Raw genomic sequence first — 21,005 nt, 5'->3', positions numbered from 1 at the left:
CTGGGTTTATCCTCTCGGGGATGCTGTGTATCAGGTCGTATTTCCCCCTTTGTACAAGCGAGGAAACAGGCCCAGCGCTTCCCGAGGAGGGTTAGCTCCATCGGACTGCAAATCGGGGGCCTTAGTGGCTTCACTGTGCTGTCTGGAGTTTCTTGTCAAAGAGAAGGGTGAGGGGGACAGGAAACCCGTGGTCTTCACTAACCCGGGACGGCCCATCTATTTAATCTTCTATCTGATAAAGCCTGAAGTCAAAACAACAGAGCAGGCATTTCCCATGTCACAGATGTGCAAGCTCCATCCGGCCCCCTGGAAGATCCAGCCTCCCTTCTGCCTGGGTCAGTCCCTGCACTGACGGTGCACGGGTCAATGAGCTGAATGGATGCGAGAGCCCCCTGCGATGGTGAAGGGTGTCTTGGACCAAGGCAGCATTTCCTTCACAGCCCTGCATCCTGCACGTCATTCTTACTCTGTGATTCTGGTGGGTTTTCATGGCAGGGTGCAGAGCCTTGCTCACACACCAAATGGACAGGTCAGGCTCAGCAAGATGCAGTTGCCTGGTTTGGCTTTTTCTGGATTTGTGTGAAGAAGGGGCGCTGGCCAGGAACACCTAATCCATGTTCCATTTTTGTCACCTTTGCCTGGTCACCTAGCATGTTGAGATTTCCTTTTCCTCATCGGTAAAATGAGAGGATTTTCCTGGGTGATGTGGGGAGGGGGGTGCCTTTTAATCCTAACTTTCTGCCAAAAGAACAAATGTACCGATAGAGTGACTTTGGGTTTTGTATGAAGAAATATTATTTGGAAGCATTCTTGGGTTTGCCAAAAGCATCTTTCATCATTCAACAAATATCAGCTTCACAGAGAGAGCAGGGGGCTCTGTGAGAGCGTCTTGGCTGAAGGAACACGATTTGCAGCAGAGGGATCATGAGGGACCCCGCAGACACTGTGAGGTGCGGGTTAATAATGAAACTCACTAAAATCAGGAGGTGGGACAAAGTGTGAAGGGGACTCTCACCTCCTCTAACCTCCTCCTGCTTTTTTCCTTATTTTTTAGAAATTACTCACTAGGGAGACAAAATTGCCTTTAAGTCTCTATCTTAATTCTTTTTTTTTTTTTTTGAAAAATAATTACTGAAGTCGGGTTGGCACACAGTATTACATTAGTTTCGAGGGTGCAACGTAGTGATTTAACAACTGTATGCTATGCTTTGCTTCGCCACAGCGTGGCTCCCATCTGTCCCCATACAACACTGATGCAATAAATACCGTTGGCTCTATTCCCTATGCTGTGCCCTACAGCCCCCGACCTATTTACTCCCTAACTGGAAGTCTGTATCTCCCACTCTCCCTCAGCCATGTTACCTCCCTCTCCCTCTGGCAACCATCAGTTGTCTGTATTTGAGGGTCTGTTTCTGCTTTTTGTTTGTTTTGTTTTTTAGATTCCGTGTGTAAGTGAAATCATACATATTCGTCTTTCTCTGATTTATTTCACTTAGCATAATACCCTCTAGGTCCGTCCATGTTGTTACAAGGGGCAAGACCTGATGATTTTTGATAGCTGGGTAATAATCTCCTTTATCCATTGGTGGACACTTGGATTGCTTCCATATCTTGGCACTTATAAATAATGCTGCAATAAACATAGGGGTGCATATATCTTTTTTAATTAGTGAGGTTTTTAAAAGATTTTTTATTTATTTGAGAGACACAGCACAAGTAGGGGAGGAAGGTGGGAGAGGGAGAGGGAGGGGTAGACTCCCCACTGAGCGGTGTGCCCGATGCGGGACTGGATCCCAGGACTCCAGGACCATGACCTGAGCTTTAAAGGCAGATGCTTAACCTACTGAGCCACCCAGGAGCCCCTAATGCTTTCATTTTCTTTAGGAAAATAAATACCTAATAGTGCAATTACTGGATAATGACATTACTATTTTTAATTTTGGGGGGAACCTCTATACTGTTTTCCACAGCAGCTGCAGCAGTTTATATTCCCACCAAGAGCACACAAGTGTTTCTTTTTCTTTACATCCTTGCCAATGCTTGTTTCTTGTCTTTTTGATCCCTGCCATTCTGACAGGTGTGAGACCTCATTGTGATTTTGACTTGCATTTCCTTGGTGATGAGTGATGCTGAGCATCTTTTCATGCGTCTGTTGGCCATCTGTATGTCTTTGGGAAAATGTCTATTCAGGTCCTCTGATCATTTTTTAATTGAATGATTTGATTTTTTAGTGTTGAGTTGTAAAAGTTCTTTAGTATTTTGGATACTAACCCTCTATTAGATATGTCATTTGCAAAAATCTCCCTTTCAGTAAGTTCCCTTTTTTGTTGTTGTTGATTACTCCCTTAACTGTACAAAAGCTTTTTATTTTGGTGTAATCCCAATAGTTTATTTTTGCTTTTGCTTCCCTTGCTTCAGGAGACATATCTAGAAACACGTTGCTAAGGCCAATGTCAAAGAGATTACTGCCTATGTTTTCTGCTAGGAATTTTATGGTTTTATGTCTCACATATAAGCCTTTAATCCATTTTATTTTATTTTTGTGTATGATGTAAGCAAGTGGTTCAGTTTCATTCTTTTGTATATAGCTCTCTAGTTTTCCCAGCATCATTTATTGAAGAGACTGTCTTTCCCCCCAATTAAATTTTCTTGCCTCATTTGTTGTCGATTAATTGACCATGTAAGTGTGGGTTATGTCTGGGCTCTCTATTCCATTGTCTGTTTTTGTGCTAGTACCATACTGATTTGATTATTATAGTTTTCTAGTATATCTTGAATGCTAAAATTGTGATACCTCCAGCTTTGTCCTTTCTCAAGATTGCTTTAGCTCTTTGGGATCTTTTGTGGTTCCATAAACATTTTTGTATAATTTGTCTTAGTTCTGTGAAAAATACTTTTCCTTATGGAAATACCAATAGTATTTTCTCCAGTTTTTTCTTATAATTGATTTCTAATTTCATAGTGTTGTGGTTCAAAAAGATGTATGATATGATTTCAGTCTTCTTAAATCTGTTGAGACTGGTTTGGTGGTCTAATGTGTACACTTGATTATGTATTCTGTTGGTTTTGAATAGAATGTTCTGTATATACCTCTTAAGTCCATCTGGTCTAATGTGTCATTCAAAGATTGTTTCCTTAAGGATTTTCTGCCTGGAAATTTATCCATCAATGTAGGTGTGTATTAAAGTCTCTACTATTATTTTACTAATGTGAGTTTCTCCTTTTATGTCTATTAATATCTGCTTTGTGTATCTAGGTGCTCTTACATTGAGTACATACATAGATATTCACAACTTTTAAATCCTCTTGTTGGATTGATCCTTTTATCATTATCCAATACCCTTTTTTTTATCTAGTGTTACAATCTTTGTTTTAAAGTCTGTTTTATCTGATACAAGTATTGCTATTTTTTTCCCCTCACTTCCATGTGCATGGAGTATCTTTATCCTTTCACTTTGAGTCTGTATTTATCTTTAGGTCTGAAGGGAGTTTATTCTAGGCAGCATATAGATGGGTCTTAGTTTTTAATCCATTGTGCCACCCTGTGTCTTTTGATTGGAACATTTAGAACATTTATATGTAAAGTTATTATGGATAGATGTGTACTTATTGTCATTGTTAATTGACTTCTAGTTGTTCTCGTAGTTGTTCTCTGGTTCTTTTTCTCCTGCCCTCTTTCTTTGCAATTGGTGACTTTTGTTACTGTTATGTTTGGCTTTCTTTTACTTTATTTTGTGTGTATCTATTATAGGGTTTTGTGGTCACCACGTGGTTCATATTATAACATCCTAAGTATAAGGCAGTCTATATTAAATTGATAGTCACTTAAGTTCACACATATTCTAAAATAACTTCTTCTTTACCCTCTCTAATCTTTTATATATATATATACGTTGTTATATTTTACATCTTTTTATTTTGAGTCCCCTTAGCTAATTTTTTAGATATAATTGAGTTTACTACTTTTGTCTTTTACCCTTCATATTAACTTTATAAGTAATTATTTTACTGCCTTTACTGTATGTTTGCTTTTACCAGTGAAATTTTTTCCTTTCATAACTTTCTGCTAACTATGGTCTTTCATTCTCCACTTAAAGAAGTTACTTTAATGCTTCTTGTCAGACCAGTTTTGTGGTGATGAACTCACTTAACTTTTCTTTGTCTCAGAAACTCCCAATTTCTCCTTCAATTCTGAATGATAACCTTGCAGGGTAGAGTATTCTTGATTGTAAGTTTTTCCCTTTCAGCACTTTGAATATACCATGCCACTTTCTTCTGGCTAGCAAGGTTTCTGTCGAAAAATCAATTGATAGTCTTATGAGGTCTCCCTTTGTATGTTACTAGTTGCTTCTCTTTTGCTGCTTTTAAAATTCTCTCTTTATCCTTAATCTTTGACAATAAATTATGTGTCATGGTGTGGATCTTCTTGGGTACATCTTGTTGGGCACTCTCCGTACTTCCTGAACTTGGATGTTTGTTTCCTTCCTCAGATTAGGAAAGCATTCAGCCATTATTTCTTCAAATAAATTTTGTTGTTGTTATTTTGTTTAAGGAGGGCTGGAAGAGCAGAGGGGAAAGGAAAGAGAGAATCTTAAGTAGGTTCCATGTCCAGTGTGGAGACCAGCATGGGACTCAATGTCACAACCCTGAGATCATGACCTGAGCCGAAATCAAGAGTTGGACACTTACCAACTGAGCCACCCAGGTGCCCTTCAAATAAGTTTTGTTTTGTTCTGTTTTTTGCCCCTTTCTCTCTCTTCTCCTTCTAGAACCCCTGTAATGTTTGTTTACTTGATGCTATTGAAGAGATCCCTTGACCTATCCTCATTTTTAATTTTTTAAGATTTTATTTATTTATTTATGAGAGATACACAGAGAGAGGCAGAGACACAGGCGGAGGGAGAAGCAGGCTCCATGCAGGGAGCCTGATGTGGGACTCAATTCCTAGACCTGGGATCACACCCTGGGCTGAAGGCAGATCCTCAACCACTGAGCCACCCAGGCACCCTATCCTCATTTTTTAAATGTTTTTTTCTTTTTGCTGTTCAGCTTGGGTGTTTTCCACTACCCTGTCTTCCAGGTCACTGACCATTTTTTCTGCATCTTCTACTCTCTGTTGATACCCTCTATTGTGTTTTTTGTTTCAATTATTGTATTCTTCAACTCTGATTGGTTCTTTTTTTTAATTTTTTTTTATTTTTTTTTAATTTTTTTTTTGGTTCTTTTTTTTTTAAAGATTTTATTTATTTATTCATGATAGTCACACACAGAGAGAGAGAGAGAGAGGCAGAGACATAGGCAGAGGGAGAAGCAGGCTCCCATGCAGGGAGCCCAATGTGGGATTCGATCCCGGGTCTCCAGGATCGCACCCTGGGCCAAAGGCAGGCGCTAAACCGCTGCACCACCCAGGGATCCCTGATTGGTTCTTTTTTATATTTTCCATCTCTTTGTTCAAGTTTTTACTGAGTTTTTCTACTCTTCTCTCCAGGCTGGTGAGCATCTCTATGACCATTACCTTGAACTCTTTATCAGGTAAATTGCTTATTATCATTTCATTTAGTTCTTTTTCTGAGGTTTTGTCTTTTTCTTTCATTTGGAGCATATTCCTCTCTCTCCTCATTTTGCTTGACATTCTTGTTTTTCTGAATTAGGCAGAAGAGTTACTTCTAAGCTTGAAGGAATGCTCTTGTGTATGGTCATCCCCTGGGGTCATCCTCCTCATCTTTCACCACCCATGCTGCCTAATTTGAGACATGGTGTTAAAAAAAAAAAAAAAGCAATCTCTTAACATTTTTAATAATGATTTTAGAAATAATTTGCTAATTTGTGAAGATAGATTTGCCTGAAATTCAAATATTCCTTCACTTTCAGTTTAGTTTCACTTTTTTCTGTTAAGGTCAAATTAACACTAGCATTTATATTTAAAATAACATATAGAGGGATGCATAGTTGGGTCAGTTGGTGGAACATGCAACCCTTGATCTCAGGGTTGCGAGTTTGAGCCCCAAATTGGATGTAGGAATTAGTTTAAAATCTTTAAAAATAAATAAAACAACTTATAGAGTATGTTTCATTTTGTAACTTATGCTTGTCCATCCATTCTTCCCTCTGCCTGCTATATTTGCAGAGAAATGCTGGGGTATGATCCACATGATGTTAGGAAATGATTATCTCCTAGGAGTGAGATCAGAGTGATTTCTTTGCTTTTTTCTTTGTTTCTTTCTATGTTCTTGATTTCTTTTTTTTTTTTTTTTTGTTCTTGATTTTCTTATACTGGGCATAATATTAATAAAGCCACTATTCTAAAAATGAGCAAAAAGGGGAAAAAAGAGGGAAGCAAACCATAGGAGACTCTAAACTATAGAGAGCAAACCAAGGGGTGTAGGAGGGAAGATGATTGGGAGGATGGGTTAAACGGGTGATAGGCAATAAGGAAGGCCCTTGTGAAGAGCACTAGGTGTTACATGTAAGTGATGAATCACTAAATTCTACTCCTGAAATCAATATTACACACTGCATGCTAGCTAACTAGAACTTAAATAAAAAATTGGGGAAAAAAGCAAATAAAATTTTAAAAAGCAACAAGGCTGCAATGCCATGGCTTTATAGGCAGCAGCAGATCTCATGAAAGGCACATTCCTTCTTCCATCCACCTCCCACCTGGCCCCAACCCTGGAGGGGACTGGCAAATTTCCCTGACTCACCATCTCATTGGACTTTTGCAACTAGTGACTAGTGAACTCCTGAACAACTCTGAAGGGTGAATGCAAGGTCCTGGAAGGCCCAGGGGCTGTTTGTATATGCTTCACTGGGCATGTGTTTATGATAAAAACAGAACTCAAGATGAAACTGGCTTGGGGTGGTTCCTGCAATTTTTACTGCAATCCAAAGAAAGGATGCTTAGATGTATGGGGATGTATCTGGGCTCAGATTTCACTGTATGTCCTTTAGTTTTGAGGGAAGCCGGAATGCCAGGGTTATTTATTCATCATCCCGTTTCTCAAGTTTGTTTTCATAGTTCTTGTTGTATCTTTCAGTTAATAAATATCAGGACTTTATTAGGAAGGCATTCCAGAAATAAAGCTGGCTATTCATGGCATGGTTTTTGGCACATGCCTTCCTGCCTATATGGAGGGAAACTCTGTTTACCTTTTTGAAGAGTCAATAGAACTTCAGGTTCACAGTTTGTCCACCAAAAGAAGGAACCACTTCAGTTTAGGGGGAGGACAAACAGCTGCCCTTAGCTAATGAAGGACACAGGGCTGAACTGTGCTGGCTTCAGTTTTAACTGAAGGAGCCAAAATGTTCTTTCTGTGTCAGAGGTGCGATTAATGCCCTTGGACAATTCTCAAAGTAAATTACAGACATAATCCAGCTTTTCTGTTGCTTAAAACTATACTTTCATCTTTTTCATTTTTCTTCAGTGATTAGAATTTTCTGTAAAATGGGAACAATAATACCCCCAGTGATTATTTCACTGAACTGTGATAAGAAACAGATGAGATTATATAATATGATAAGAGGAGGGGGCCTGGTCCACTACAAAAAAGAGCGCATGCATAAAGCATCTTTGGTGCAGAACTTTTGAGCAGGCAGGCACATTTTACAAGCTGTGGGATGGGACAACCGAGAAGTGACATTCCTCAGTGGAGGCCACATAGCCAGGTATGGAGGCAACGTGCTTGGAACCCCACCTCTTCCTGCTGGGCCATCCTGCCATATCCTTAGCCCTTTTTAATGACACATGTCATGAGAACAGCACTTTAGTATTTTGAACCTTTTAGAAGGAAAAGCACAGAGCACAGCTCCAAGTAGATGTTTTCCTGCAGATGGCCTGAATGAGTCAGAGATCTACTTCTTGTAAGTGATGCAACGCAGGTTGTATATGTGCACCCAGGGGTATGCGACCTTACTAACTTCTCTGTACTTCCCTTTCCTCACCAGCTTATCATCCGGTTGGGGGTTGCAGATGATTGAGTGAACGCATTCAGGGGGATATAGAATAAGAATAGGGCATGGCAGGGGATCCCTGGGTGGCTCAGCGGTTTAGCACCTGCCTTCAGCCCAGGGTGTGATCCTGGAGTCCTGGGATCAAGTCCCACGTCAGGCTCCCTACATGGAGCCTGCTTCTCCCTCTGCCTGTGTCTCTGCCTCTCTCTCTCTCTATGTTTGTGTCGCTCATGAATAAATTAACAAAATCTTAAAAAAAAAAAAAAAGGCAGGGGGAGGGCATGGCACGTAGTGTGTGCTCCATGAATGCTTGCCATTATTCTTTATTATCGTTAATTTACACACAGAAGCTTCACACTTGCCTACAGATGGGGAAAAGAAAGGAAGAAGAAAAAAGAGGAAAAAGGAGAAAGGCTATGAAACAAATTCAGATGAAGACTACTGTGAACCACCCTAGGACATGTCGCTAGGGCATGTCCTGAAGTGGGGTGGAGGGAAGCAGAGTACCTGGAAAGAGTACTTACAAGTATTACAATTCCTAATACTCTTATTTGCTCCCCAGAGAAGGGCTCATTTTCTTTGGGCCTGACCCCTGGCTTATGACTGCTAATGGCAGCCACGTGCTCAGTGGATGGATGACTGCACCACGTTTATGCATAACTTATGCAGGGCCCACTAGGCATGATGGAGGTGCTTGGGGCTCCCCAAATGCATAGGTGAGAGGAGGTACAGGCTTTGTGGTTAAACAGGAGATAGTGATGAGGGGAGATCTGCCCTGAGAGAGCACAGGGCAGCCTGGGAGAGCTCTAGAAGCAAGGGCTGAAAATGACATGAATCCTGAAACTTCCAGTCTGCCCCCTTGCTCCACAGCAGGGCATTTCAAGGCCCACCAAGGTCTGGCTCACAGCTCCGCTTGGCCCATATCCTACTACACTCCTCTTCTGGGCCCTTTGGTCTCATTCACAGCCTCTTGCTGCTGCCTCAGCCCCCCACCCCCAACCCTACAGGGACCAGCCAGCTGCCACTTCTCTGAAGTCTTCCTCACCACTCCCCTCCCCACACTCCTTCCTTCCCATCACCCCCAGCCTGTGCTCCTCCTCCATGTTGCTTTCACGTCTGTGCATGAGTCACAGCTCACTGTTCACCAGTCCTCACCACCAGGCAGGCCCTTCCTTGTTTGTGTCCTTTCCCCCTCCCTCCCCTTCTGCTTGTGACAGTCCATGAAAGGAAAACTAATCAAACCACACCTCGAGGAGGGAGTCTTCAACCTCAGGCCAGGGAATGAGAATGGAGATAAAATATTGAGGCGCTACCACTGTCAAGTTGGGAATCTTTCTCTTCCATTTGGTTTCCAGACATGGAAATATCCACTTGTTTGGGGACACTATTGAAACATGCCCACCCAATATTTCTGGTAATAAATTAAGAGGCTGAAACCACTACCTCTTTTCTTGCTTCAAGATTAGCTTTTAGGACCTCCTGACTAACTTTCACAACCAACACAACAACGTGTTACCCACTCACTATATGCAGTCCTTTCCCCCTACTGTTAGGGTCTGCAAATTAGCTTAGCATGTTCACCTCGAGTTCGGACAGCCCAGACGAATGCTCCAAGCAAGAATTTACCGCACTGAACATTTAGAGCAATCCATTTCCCGGATGCCTGACAAGGAAGCAGCTTCTATTGAGAATAAGTATAAATTAGCTAATGCTGAAACTGCAGAAATTTTCAATCCATATCCTGTGTCTCGAGTGATACTTCCCTCCTCCGGCTATTCATTCTGACATTAATTCTAGGTCTCTCTGTTGCACTCAGGGTTGAACCTTGTGGTAAAATACTAGTGGTGTAGTAACTGCAGGAAGGCATATATAATTTCCCCGTCAGAGTGGTTTTAAGGCCCTCTTTCAGTGGGCATGATACATTAGAGAAAAGATAAATGGTTATGGGCCCCAAAAAATCTGCGGAGTCAACACATGTGTGAGAAATTACCATTTTAACCTTTAATCATTTTAGCCAAGAAGCAAAATCTATTTTTATTGCTTATGAACAGTAGTGCTAAATTGGCCATGAGGCACTGATTGGCAGGAAAAGGCCTCGCAAAAACTGTATTCCCCCATATAAGTTGGGAAGTACACTAAGAAGCCCAGTTTAAAGGTGGGAAGTGGGTGGCAGGTTGGGGACAGAGCCTAAAAGCAAAGAAAGCCACAGAGTAGCACGGGGTTGAGCTGCTGTAAAGAAAGACCGTGCTGGGCCCTGGAATGTGGTCTGAGAAGCAAGTCCCCCCCTTCCTGGATCCCTGAGAGTGCAAGGGATCAAAGCCTACAGATAAAGAAACCATGGGTCCTTTCCACACCTCCTCAGTGCTGAGAGTGGCCTGTGTTTCCCATCTGTAAATGAGGTCATCCTTGCTGAGGCCTGGATGATAATAGGTCCCTGGTTTACTACATGTTTTCTGTGTGCCACGCGCTTTGATAACTGCTTTATAGGGAATATGTTCTTTAATCCTCCCAACTCCCCCTTGCAGTACGTGCTATAACTCACTTTATGAATGAGGAAATTGAAGTCGGAAAGTGGTAAAACCCATTTGCCCAAGACTGACAGCCAGCTTGGTGGCAAAACCGGGATTTGAACCCAGAGACTGGCTATGGAGCCTGTGCTTACCTTCACTACCACGCTTTTCAACAGCATTGCTTTTCAATAGCGTTTTGTCCCAGTGAAAATTGATAGTGTAATGTCCAGAAAGTTAGAATGAAAAAAAGTCTCTCAGATTACCAGGGAATCTGGAGAAATGCCCTTGATCCTGGCCTCTATAAAAGAATGATAATGCTATTCTTTACCCACCCTACAAATGTATTATCAGGATAATGAATTGGTCATCAGGGCTCTTAGAATCTTAGATGATTGAGGATGTTTAGTTAAATAATGAGCAAATCAGTTTTCATATCCCTACTCAAGACTGAAGTCCCCAAACTGGGGTCAGCTCTCTTCAACAACCAGTTTGGGGTTTTAAAAGTAAAATTCACATGCGTTCCATCTAAGTCAGAAGCCAGAAATTCTTTGTCGAATATCATGAAGGCATTTCTGCAGGGAATTCATCTGACATCTGACAGGATACCCCCTGTCAAGCAAGTAGGGTACCCTGTGGGGGGAGCTGGGTACCCAGCTTTTGTCTTTGAGAACCAAACTTTGCTCTCTAGTTGGCCTTGGTGAAGAGGGAGTTTGGTAAATCAGTTCTACCCCTTTTTCTCTGTCTCCTCCATCACTTTCTTGGATTAAGACCTGCAGCACTGAGAGGTGGGTTAACTGCAATAGATTCCAAAATGGTTTCCTTACTATGCTTTTGAGCAGGTATAGGAAAGGATTAATTTGTAGATCATGAGATAAAAAACTGTCATCCTTTTCCTAAGCAGAAAGAAATGACAAAACTCAAGAAGGTAGCATTATAATCTATTTTTCCCCCCGGGAAGTTATAAATTCTGTGCTATAAACTGCAGTGCAAATAGCATTTTTAAAGATGTCAAGAGAAATATAAGAAATAGATGGTTTTAAAAAAAAAAGAAATCGATAGTTTTGAAATTATATACTCGTAAAAAGAAGATATTTTGGAAAAATGATCCAAGAAATCCTCTCAAATGAACATAAACATACACAAATATATACACGTGTTCCTTTTTGACTTCATCATCCCATTTCTGGAAATTTATCTTTAAGAAATTATCCAAAAACCAGAAATTAAGATGTCTATTGCATAGTTGTTGTTGTTTTTTTTAAGATTTATTTATTTTAGAAAGAGAGTGTGTGTTAGTGGGGGGAGACGCAGAGGGGGAGAGAGAATCTCAAGCGGATGCCACACTGAGTGCGGAGCCCTGATGCAGGGCTGGATCCTACAGACCATGAGATCATGACCTGAGCCAAAATCCAGAGTTGGATGCTTAACCCACTGTGCCACCCCAGTGCCCCTGCATAGTTTTTATATAGCAAAATATAGCAAAATATTTGAAATAGTCTATGTGCTACAGACACACCTGATAGAATATGTATTTATTAAAATTAAAAGTATAAAACCATCAAGCAACATGAAAATGCTTATTTTATATAAAGGAAAAAAGCCAAGTATATAATAATGACACTGTGCCACTTAAACTATATATTTTTTCATTTCTAGAATTCCTATTTAGTTTGCTTTTGACTTTGCCTCTTCACTTCTTTTTTTTTTTTTAATTTTATTCATTTATTGGAGAGAGATAGTGAGAGAGAAATCACGAGCCGTGGGGGATGGATAGAGGGAGAAGCCAACTCCCCAGTGAGCAGGCAGCCCAATGTGGGGCTCAATCCCAGGAGCCAGGGATCATGACCTGAGCCAAAGGCAGACCCTTAACCGACTGAGCCACCCAGGAGCCCCTGCCTCTTCACTTTTCATACCAAGCTGTTCATTCTTATGGTCACTATTCTTTCCATTGTCTTAGCATCTTTATTTTTTTTTTAAGATTTTATTTTTAAGTAATCTCTACACCTAATGCGGGGCTCAAACTTACAACCCTAAGCCAGCCTTCATTGTCCTAGCATTTAAACATACTTTCTTGAATATTTTATTTCAGATTGTTCTCAGGGTACAAATTCTCTTTTTTGTTGTGACGTTCTTTTCCTTGGGCCATCTGACATTTTCTTATGACATTACTTCATTGTCTTCAAGGGTGGTTGTCTATGGGACTCCCCCACTCCCAGGCTTACGAGGATGTGGTTTTGCCTTGCCCTTGTCCAGACTCTAGTAATTTCAGTGGCCCCAGGCAGACTGTGTATTTCTGTACCACTTTTCTAGGATGGTTGGTTGAGTCTGAATTTGTGCCACGACGAGTTCAGTTCCTCACCAAGGCCTGAATGTTGTTTCTTATCCTAAGGGGTTAAGTCCTGCCCATTGCGCCTGTGGATTCAGCTCTCATTAATTGCTAAGGTTAATGTTTGTAGCACCTGAACTTCCTTTCTCTCCCTTCAAACTCTGTTGTGCATTAAAAAAAAGTTTACTAGTGCTCACTTTGGCAGCACATATACTAAAATTGGAATGATACAGAGAAGATTAGCATGGCCCTTGTGCAAGGATGATGTGCAAATTCGTGAAGCATTCCATATTTAAAAAAAAAAAGTTTACTCTTCACCTATCATTTCTATGTGTTTGTAGTGGGATGTCCCATCTACCACAATGACCAGAAATACTTGGTTATTTTTTCCATTTACTGCAACTATATGAAAATGTATGTGTACATAACCAGAGACCGGAAGGGGACTTTGCAAATGAAAAGATTTTTAGAGGTAGAGATGGTGGGTGTAACCATTTTTCTTTATTTTGCAAATATTCTGCATTGTCATTTTATTATCTTTAAAACAATATAATGATCCTCATTTTTTTTTCCACCATTGTCTTTTGTTTCAGAATGCATACACTGCAACTGCCATTAACGGGACCGATTTTTGTACATCAGCACAAGATGTGCTCAAACTCTCATCCAAGAATTCAAATCATTTTACGTCTGTTAACTGCTTTGGAGACTTCATAATTTTTCTAGGAAAGGTGAGATGTCTTCACTAAAATACTAAATAAAGGAACTTGGGATCCCAACATCAAACCATACAGCAAGGTTTTGAAAGAACAAAACCTTGAAGTTATCTTGAGTGCTAACTCCATGGTGGGTGGTGTCCCTCATCCTTAATCCTCTGAGGTATCTTATTTGGCAGATGAGAATACTAAGGCTTAGTAACCTGTCTGGGATCTCCCAATGGAGTCAGGATTTGAATCAAACCCTTAGCTCTTAGCTATACTCAATTCTCTCTACCATTCTGAGTCCCACTTTTTCACATCTAAAATGAAAATGTTGGGATGCCTGGGTGGCTCAGCGATTGCACATCTGCCTTCAACCCAGGGCATGATCTTGGAGGCCTGGGATCGAGTCCCACATCGGGCTGCCTTCATGGAGCCTGCTTCTCCCTCTGCCTATGTCTCTGCCTCTCTCTCTCTCTCTCTCTCTCTAGTGTTTCTCATGAATAATAGAATCAAAGAAAAGAAAAAAGAAAAGAAAAGAGAAGAAAAGTAAAGAAAAAAAAGAAAAGAAAAGAAAAGAAAGAGAAGAAAAGGAAAGAAAAGAAAAGAAAAGAAAAGAAAAGAAAGAAAAGAAAAGAAAGAAAAGAAAAGAAAAAAGAAAAGAAAAGAAAAGAAAAGAAAAGAAAAGAAAAGAAAAAAAAGGAAAAGACTGCTAGCCTTGTAAAATGGGTGTATTTTCTGGGGATTTTGTCATAAAATATATGGAAGTAGTATTGGGACCTAATAAAAAGTCTATCACTTAAGGGCAATCAGTACATAAATATAAAGACAGATTGTTAACGTCCCAGGTAGAGCTGGAGGTACATTTCTGCTGTCAACTGAGTAGTGCTTTTCAGGAAATTATAGGTAGTCTTGTATGCAGCACAGTGAACAAGCATCACAGAGATCATCTCGTGGTATAAAGGACAAGCCCTGAACTTGGGGTCTTTAACAACTTCGAGCCTTAGTCTTCATATCGGAACCAAAGAGAACACATGGCCTTTCTAGGTTGTAGGGAAGAGTAACTAAAATATTGATGAAAGTGGTAGGATAGCCCCTCATTGACCATGCTTCAAGTTGAGGGTTCTTTACACTGTGCCACATGATGTGTCCCTTTCCATGTGACTGTCACCCACCAGGCCTAATCCTGCACACCTGTTTGCCTGATTCCACTTCCACTTGATTGCCTGCCCTTCAAATTCTTGACCACAGACCTCCTGACCTTCCTACCACATCTTCACTATTCCAAGCTTAGACACACTAGCTTCTTCCAACCATTCATCCTCAAAGACATGAATGCTGAGGCCTTCAGTGGTGCCCCAAAGTGAACAAGAGCTTGGTCTCCAGTTGTAACCTGGCCAAAGTCAAATGAGGACTCATGGCTCATTTAGCATTTTGTGCCTCTGTGGCCTTTGGTAAAGGTCTCTAGTGCATATCAGAGTTAACTGTCAGTAACAAGTTATAACATGCATGGATTTCACAGGGGTATGTTAGTTGCACATATATTTTAAGGTTCAGCTGGGCCCCAGAGACTTTTTTCATGCAACAGCTCTAGAAGTACAAACTGATAAATGCCTTTCTAAACAGCCTAAATAATCTTTGTATTTAAATGGATAATACTGTTTATGTTAGTTCGGTAAGACTGTGGGTCATATGTTGTCTAATAACTACTTCCAAAGAATCTTTGTCTTTATAAAAGACTTTTATTTTAGGCAGTAATTCATTTTCCTGTATTTCTTGAATGAAGTAGCATTCAGACATTCATGTCCGTCATTGAGGATATCCAAGGGCAATGGGGATTCCAGACGGACCTCATTTTATCTGTTAAAGAATTAGGTACATCATAGGTCTGTAATTATGTTCCTGGAAATTATTATATATGGCAAAAGCCTGGATTAATCGTATTATCTCCCCACACCAGCACTGAAACACCTTTCCACTTTAATCCCCAGGGTAAAGCAAATCACATGCTAAACTACAGTATATTCACTTGGTGGGTTGTTGCACCATTATTTTAAAATGACGCTTATTAAGAAGCTTTTAAATGAAGATGCTTACAGGAGTATCCAGTGAAAAAACTAAAAGTTTTGGACTATCATTCCGTCTATATAAATACAAAAACCAGGCACAGCAAACATGTAAATGCATCTGCCCTCTTCTCCCTCCTCCAAAGGGCCCTTTTGGTATCATGGCTCTTTTTCTCTTACTTTCATTGTGCCATATTTTCTGACAAGCATTTTTTTGTAACAGGGCACACTTATGCACACACACACACACACACACACACGCATGTATATAAACTTACCTGTAACTAACAAAAATAATTTCTAAAATATTCCAGCCAACCAATTTATATTTTCAACAAACTCTTGTTTTGACAGGTGTTGGTGGTGTGTTTCACTGTTTTTGGAGGACTGATGGCATTTAACTACAACCGTGCCCTCCAGGTGTGGGCAATCCCTCTGCTGCTGGTGGCATTTTTTGCCTACTTGGTAGCCCATTGTTTTTTATCTGTGTTTGAAACTGTGCTGGATGCACTCCTCCTGTGTTTTGCTGTTGATATGGAAACAAATGATGGATCATCAGAAAAGCCCTACTTTATGGACCAGGAGTTTTTGGTAAGCAAACATTTCACTTCCTGTTGCCATCTCAACCCTCAAAATCTCCAAAGTGTAGAAGATTCACACATAAAGGAGGCTCATAGCCTCATTTTCTCTTCTGGAGGGCTCTGTGGGCTTCTACCACAGGCCTAAATGTCTGGAGATTCAGGTTCTGTTTCCTGAGACTGAACCCACTTCCTTCATTGAACCCTTCTCCCTGGAGAAAAGTGAAGCTGAACAATTAATACAGACTACATGACCTTGGGCAGGTATTCTGGACACAGCAGTCCAAGACCCTTTGGTGCCATAGGCTTGGTTTGGCCTTTTGGGTGGTCTGGAGGCTTTAACAGTTGATCTCTCTCTAAAGCTTTCTTGCCTCCTCAAGCATCACGTCAGACCCTCTGGGCTTCAGGGGGCACGTGTGGCCTCTGCCAGTATCCACAGATCTGCAGTTCTCAGGCCTCTTACTAACCGAGGCCCACCGATGCAGGGAAAGCCACACCCTGTCAAGTCCATACTGCTTCTATCTGGAAATAGCAGGCAGCTGTTGCCAACACAGTCGTTGCTTATTTGCCTTATCAGGTGTAGACAGGGATATTCTAACAACTGAATGAAGTCTCCATGTTGTCTAAGTCAAGTGACGTTTATACTAAATTTTCCTTCATACTGTTGCCATAAAAGTTAGGTGTTAAAAGCTCTTTAAGATTTCATTTTTAAGTAATCGCTATACCCACCGTGGGGCTCAAACCCACAACCCCAAGATCAAGAGTCGCATGCTCTGCCGACTGAGCCAGCCAGGGGCCCCAAAGCCCTCTGGTTTTGAAACGCATTCAGAGCACTCCTCGGTTCAGCCAGGCACTTAAGTTCAATATGCACTTCTATTATTTTAAAATTAAACATATTCTCAACCTCTTCCACATAAAACATAGACATACAATAGCACTTTATTTGTATGTACCCTAAGGAAATTATTTCTGATGGTGATAGGAAGCTAACAAAGGCTTCTTTCCCCAACTTGCACTTTTCTGATTAAAAATCCACTTGGAAATCTATCCCCTAAAATATTTTAATTCAACAGGGAAAACTTTAAGGATTGAATTCCCCTAAATGATATGGTCAAGTAAGTGGTTGCCAAAAAGTGTGCCAAAAGGTCTCACTCATTCTTTTGTGTTTCAGAGTTTTGTCAAAAGGATCAACAAATTAAATGCAGCAAGGGCACAGGGAGAGGAGAGTTCATTAAGGAACGAAGAGGGAACAGAACTCCAGGCTGTTGTGTGATCGGTGCCCATTAGTTATTTGTCCCTGGAAAGGGGTCTTCTTCTCAGAGCCATTCACAGAATAAATGGTAAGGTTGATGGACCCTATTCTTCTTCATTTTTGTCCTTATTGTTTGACCATCATTAGGCCAGAACCATAATAGTAGATCCTGTTCCTAATTCAGTGGTTCCTTATTAATATTTATACACTTAGGATATGAATATAAAATACTGCTACTTTCGGCCCAGGGCGCGATCCTGAAGACCCGGGATCGAATCCCACGTCGGGCTCCCGGTGCATGGAGCCTGCTTCTCCCTCTGCCTGTGTCTCTGCCTCTCTCTCGCTCTCTCTCTCTCTCTCTCTGTGTGACTATCATAAATAAATTTTAAAAAAAATTAAAAAAAAATACTGCTACCCTGTCCTCACCAATGGTCCTCAGAATGATTTTAAGATTATTCCAAGTTGGATTTGGGTTGAGTTTGAGGCATTTGAGTCTCAATGGAATAAGCAAGGGTCACATGATGCTCAAAAAATAGTTTGAATTTCGGCTGTCATTTACTGTGTACCGTGGGCAGATCCCTTCAGTTTGCTAAGCCTCGGTCTCAAACATAGGCTGTGACGTTGTATGGATTAAGTAAAGCAACGAGGGAATGTCTCAGAACAGTACCTGGAGAGGGGGGAACCTTTTAAAACTCTGCCTTCACCTGTCTGGACGTCATCCAGAAAATAATCAGCCTGTGGCTCATATGAACGTTCAAAAAAAAATATTTATTTATAAAAAATACAATGGGATAAGTTTATGCTGAGAAACGCAGCAATAAATACAGTTGAAGAGAACAGAGCAACTCTACATTGATACATTGGCACAAACAGGAAGCAAACGCACCACCCAGACCCAACTGTCTGCAGGCCGACTTTGTACACGCTCCTTTAGAAACCCCACTCGGGAAAGCTCTGGTCAGTTCAGGTAAGAGAATGAGTACACATATAATCACAAATGCACACGGATCAGGACTTTATTTAAAGATTAGCAAACAATACTGTGGAGACATCGGTATGTAAATCTCTTAAACCGCTGCGTCTTAAATTTAGTCGGCAAAGACCACATTTAGCTAAAAGCATGAGTTTAGTCCTCCACGTAGAAACCAGATATGGGACTGCAAAAAAAAAAAAAAAAAAAAAAGAAAAAGAAAGAAAGAAAGAAAAAGAAAAAAAGAACAAGCTTCCTATTGTCTGAAAATCCCAGTTTATTAAGTAGATCGTAAAAATGCATAGGTCTTGGATGAGAGAACTGGCTGCACGAAGGTACTCCCCTTTCACAGTGTTCCTTTTAACTTCATATGAGAGTTATTGCTTCTGCTGTGGGACTGGACTGTTACGGCACTAAAGGCAGCTATTGGGGGAAGAGGCAGGGAAAGGAAGAGGGAATGTATGTAAGGCAGTATTTCCTTCAGGTACAATAAGCATAATAGTGTTTTAGGAAGACAAGATAAAAATCACTCAAGGCTAGCTTGGTTCTCACTGAATAAAAACAACAGGCTAAATACTGAGCTCCTGGTGGGACCTAGTAATCGATGCCTTGGTCGCCGTATTGGTAATCCCGGGGGTAGTCGTCTGGGTACTCGCCGGGGTACTCCTCTGGGTACTCCGCCTGATAATCGCTATCACTGATCTCAGACCCGTTCGTTCCTGTTCCTTGGCTTCCGTTGTGAATGACGGGTTCTGTGGGAGCGGCGCAGTACTTGGGGTCGTATACTTGCCGCCCCAGCCCGTACACGCTCATTCCTTTCTGGGAGGCCACTTTGTTGGTTCCCATCTGTAGAGAAATTGTCGAGTTGTCCACTGGCTGCAGTGTGAGCTTCTGATCGTAGATGTCTCTTCTGGTACCTGGTGCTAACATCCCCGCCTGGGATTAGAACACAGGACAGAAGTTGAGGCCGCAGCTAAAGCCTGTTCTTGCGAACATCCCATCAACTAGGGCAGTCGCAGTGAGTGGGAACATGCAGAGGGGGACGTGTTTTCTGGGGCAAAGCGAGCTTACCCAACAGTCCTGATGCTGAATCCTTCCTAAGAATCCCTATTCGCCGGCTCTCAGGCCAGATCAGCCCTTCCCTTCAAGTCCTTGCTCTGCTGTCAAACTGCCTCAAAACGAGCTAACCGACTTTAAGTTTCTCATCTGCAAGTGTGGAAAAATCCCACCCACTTCGGATTTAGGAGAGGATTAGATAGAACGTAAAGACACAGCATAACGTGGGGCAGCCTGGGAAGGTACGGTGAGTCCCTACTATGACCACATACATTCTCCAGTCCCCCCCCATTCCAGAAGCTCGTCACACGGCCACCAGAAATGACACTGAGCAGCCCTCAAAGACCTGAATCTCAAAGAGCCAGCTGTGAGTACGGTACCTCATACCGCGTTTCTGCATTTCTGCTAAGCAGACACTTCCAGATTTAATTGGTAAAAAAAAAAAAAAAAAGCAGACTCGAATGGCAGCTATGAGAGACAATGCCACGTGGCGGGACGCGTTCCAGAAAGGGCAAATAATAAATCTCATCTTGAGGTCATCAGGGAAGAGCTTCTTCAAACCTTATCCCCACTCTTGTTGGATGGGAGACCTGCCTGTGCTCCAGTGGTTGAGGGAACCTCCTTGGGAGGTGCTGCTGATCTATTTTTAACAAGGAAATACTTCATCTTGCAGGGTGTTAGAGTACTGGCCTTCTCACCACCCTGCAGTTCGACCTACATATGTTCACACATTTAATAGGAATGCTAGCTAAGTACTTCTTAGAGCACCAGATAGTTTTACCTCCCAAGTTAATTAAGGGATCCTATAAAAATTAAAAGTCCAAGGTATAGCAATTTACTTGGATTTGGATCAAGAAATAAACTTGCTATAATAAACTTATCTTTTTTCTTCTGGTTAGGTGGAAAGGTGGCTCTTCTACTTCTAACTGCCAGAAAAAGCCATGAATCACACCATACTTGTATTACTATAGAAAGAGTCCTCTGATTTTTTTTTTTTTTTTTTTTTTTTTGCTTTCTCAGCAAAACCTACTTTCCTGAAGGAATGTACTCTAAATATACCATAGGACCAAAAAAATAAAAAATAAAAAAAAAATAAATCGAAAACCACCCTTTGAACTTAGTTAATAAAGAATGAAGTAAATGCTAATTTACATAACCCTTCTGTACTCTTTGCTACAAGCACAAAAAGGCATTGCTTACCTGGCTGGCTCCTTTGTTGGTGCCCATCTGCAGACTAATTGTGGTCTGGTCAAAAGGCTTGTCAGTTTGCATTTTGGGATCATAAAGATGCCTCCTGGTCCCATAGGCTGTCATACCCGCCTGGCTGGCACATTTGTTGGTTCCCATCTTTTAAGATAAAAATAAAATTAGTACTGATTATCAGAAGTCAACAACAACATGTATGACCAGCCAAACTCTCCGTTCTACTAAAAAAAAAAGATAGAGGGGCACAATTGACAAGTCCCTTTTTGTGCTGAGGCTAGCTAGATACAAAATCGCCATGCTTTCCCAAATTTCAGGGTGCTCACTTTAAAAAGAAAAATTTAAACAAGTTTTTAAGAGGGCAGAATTATGAATGATTATTTTCCTCTGCTCCTC

General features: G+C 41.1%; 2 protein-coding genes and 1 non-coding gene across 8 annotated transcripts in view; 2 read left to right on the top strand and 1 right to left on the bottom strand.

Annotated features, from left to right (window-relative positions):
• The window catches only part of SLC44A3 (solute carrier family 44 member 3), a 93,478-nt gene extending 75,850 nt beyond the window's left edge, over positions 1 to 17,628 (top strand). For 3 of the 6 annotated variants that reach the window (XM_041748787.1, XM_041748788.1, XM_041748791.1), the window contains exons 13-15: positions 13,380 to 13,517; positions 15,905 to 16,141; positions 17,300 to 17,487. In XM_041748787.1, the coding sequence (XP_041604721.1) occupies positions 13,380 to 13,517; positions 15,905 to 16,141; positions 17,300 to 17,401 (477 nt within the window). In that variant the 3' untranslated portion in view covers positions 17,402 to 17,487. Of the gene's footprint in view, positions 1 to 5,488; positions 5,533 to 13,379; positions 13,518 to 15,904; positions 16,142 to 17,299; positions 17,488 to 17,593 lie in introns of those variants that run through there. The other 3 variants (XM_041748789.1, XM_041748790.1, XR_005986814.1) reach the window with 2 other exon arrangements.
• LOC121488441 lies at positions 12,976 to 13,082 on the top strand. Its single transcript, XR_005987070.1, has one exon. It is a non-coding gene; the product is annotated as a U6 spliceosomal RNA (small nuclear RNA).
• A 501-nt stretch (positions 17,629 to 18,129) lies between the features above and the next one.
• Positions 18,130 to 21,005, bottom strand: part of CNN3 (calponin 3) — a 28,558-nt gene continuing 25,682 nt past the window's right edge. The window contains exons 6-7 of the mRNA XM_041748792.1: positions 20,607 to 20,753; positions 18,130 to 19,286 (exon numbers count right to left, since the gene is read on the bottom strand). Of these exons, the coding sequence (XP_041604726.1) occupies positions 18,945 to 19,286; positions 20,607 to 20,753 (489 nt within the window). The 3' untranslated portion in view covers positions 18,130 to 18,944. The remainder of the gene's footprint in view (positions 19,287 to 20,606; positions 20,754 to 21,005) is intronic.

The sequence above is a fragment of the Vulpes lagopus genome, chromosome 3 (genome assembly GCF_018345385.1).
Source record: "Vulpes lagopus strain Blue_001 chromosome 3, ASM1834538v1, whole genome shotgun sequence".
In the NCBI taxonomy this organism is placed as follows: domain Eukaryota; kingdom Metazoa; phylum Chordata; class Mammalia; order Carnivora; family Canidae; genus Vulpes; species Vulpes lagopus.
This window is presented reverse-complemented; position numbering and strand designations above follow the sequence as displayed.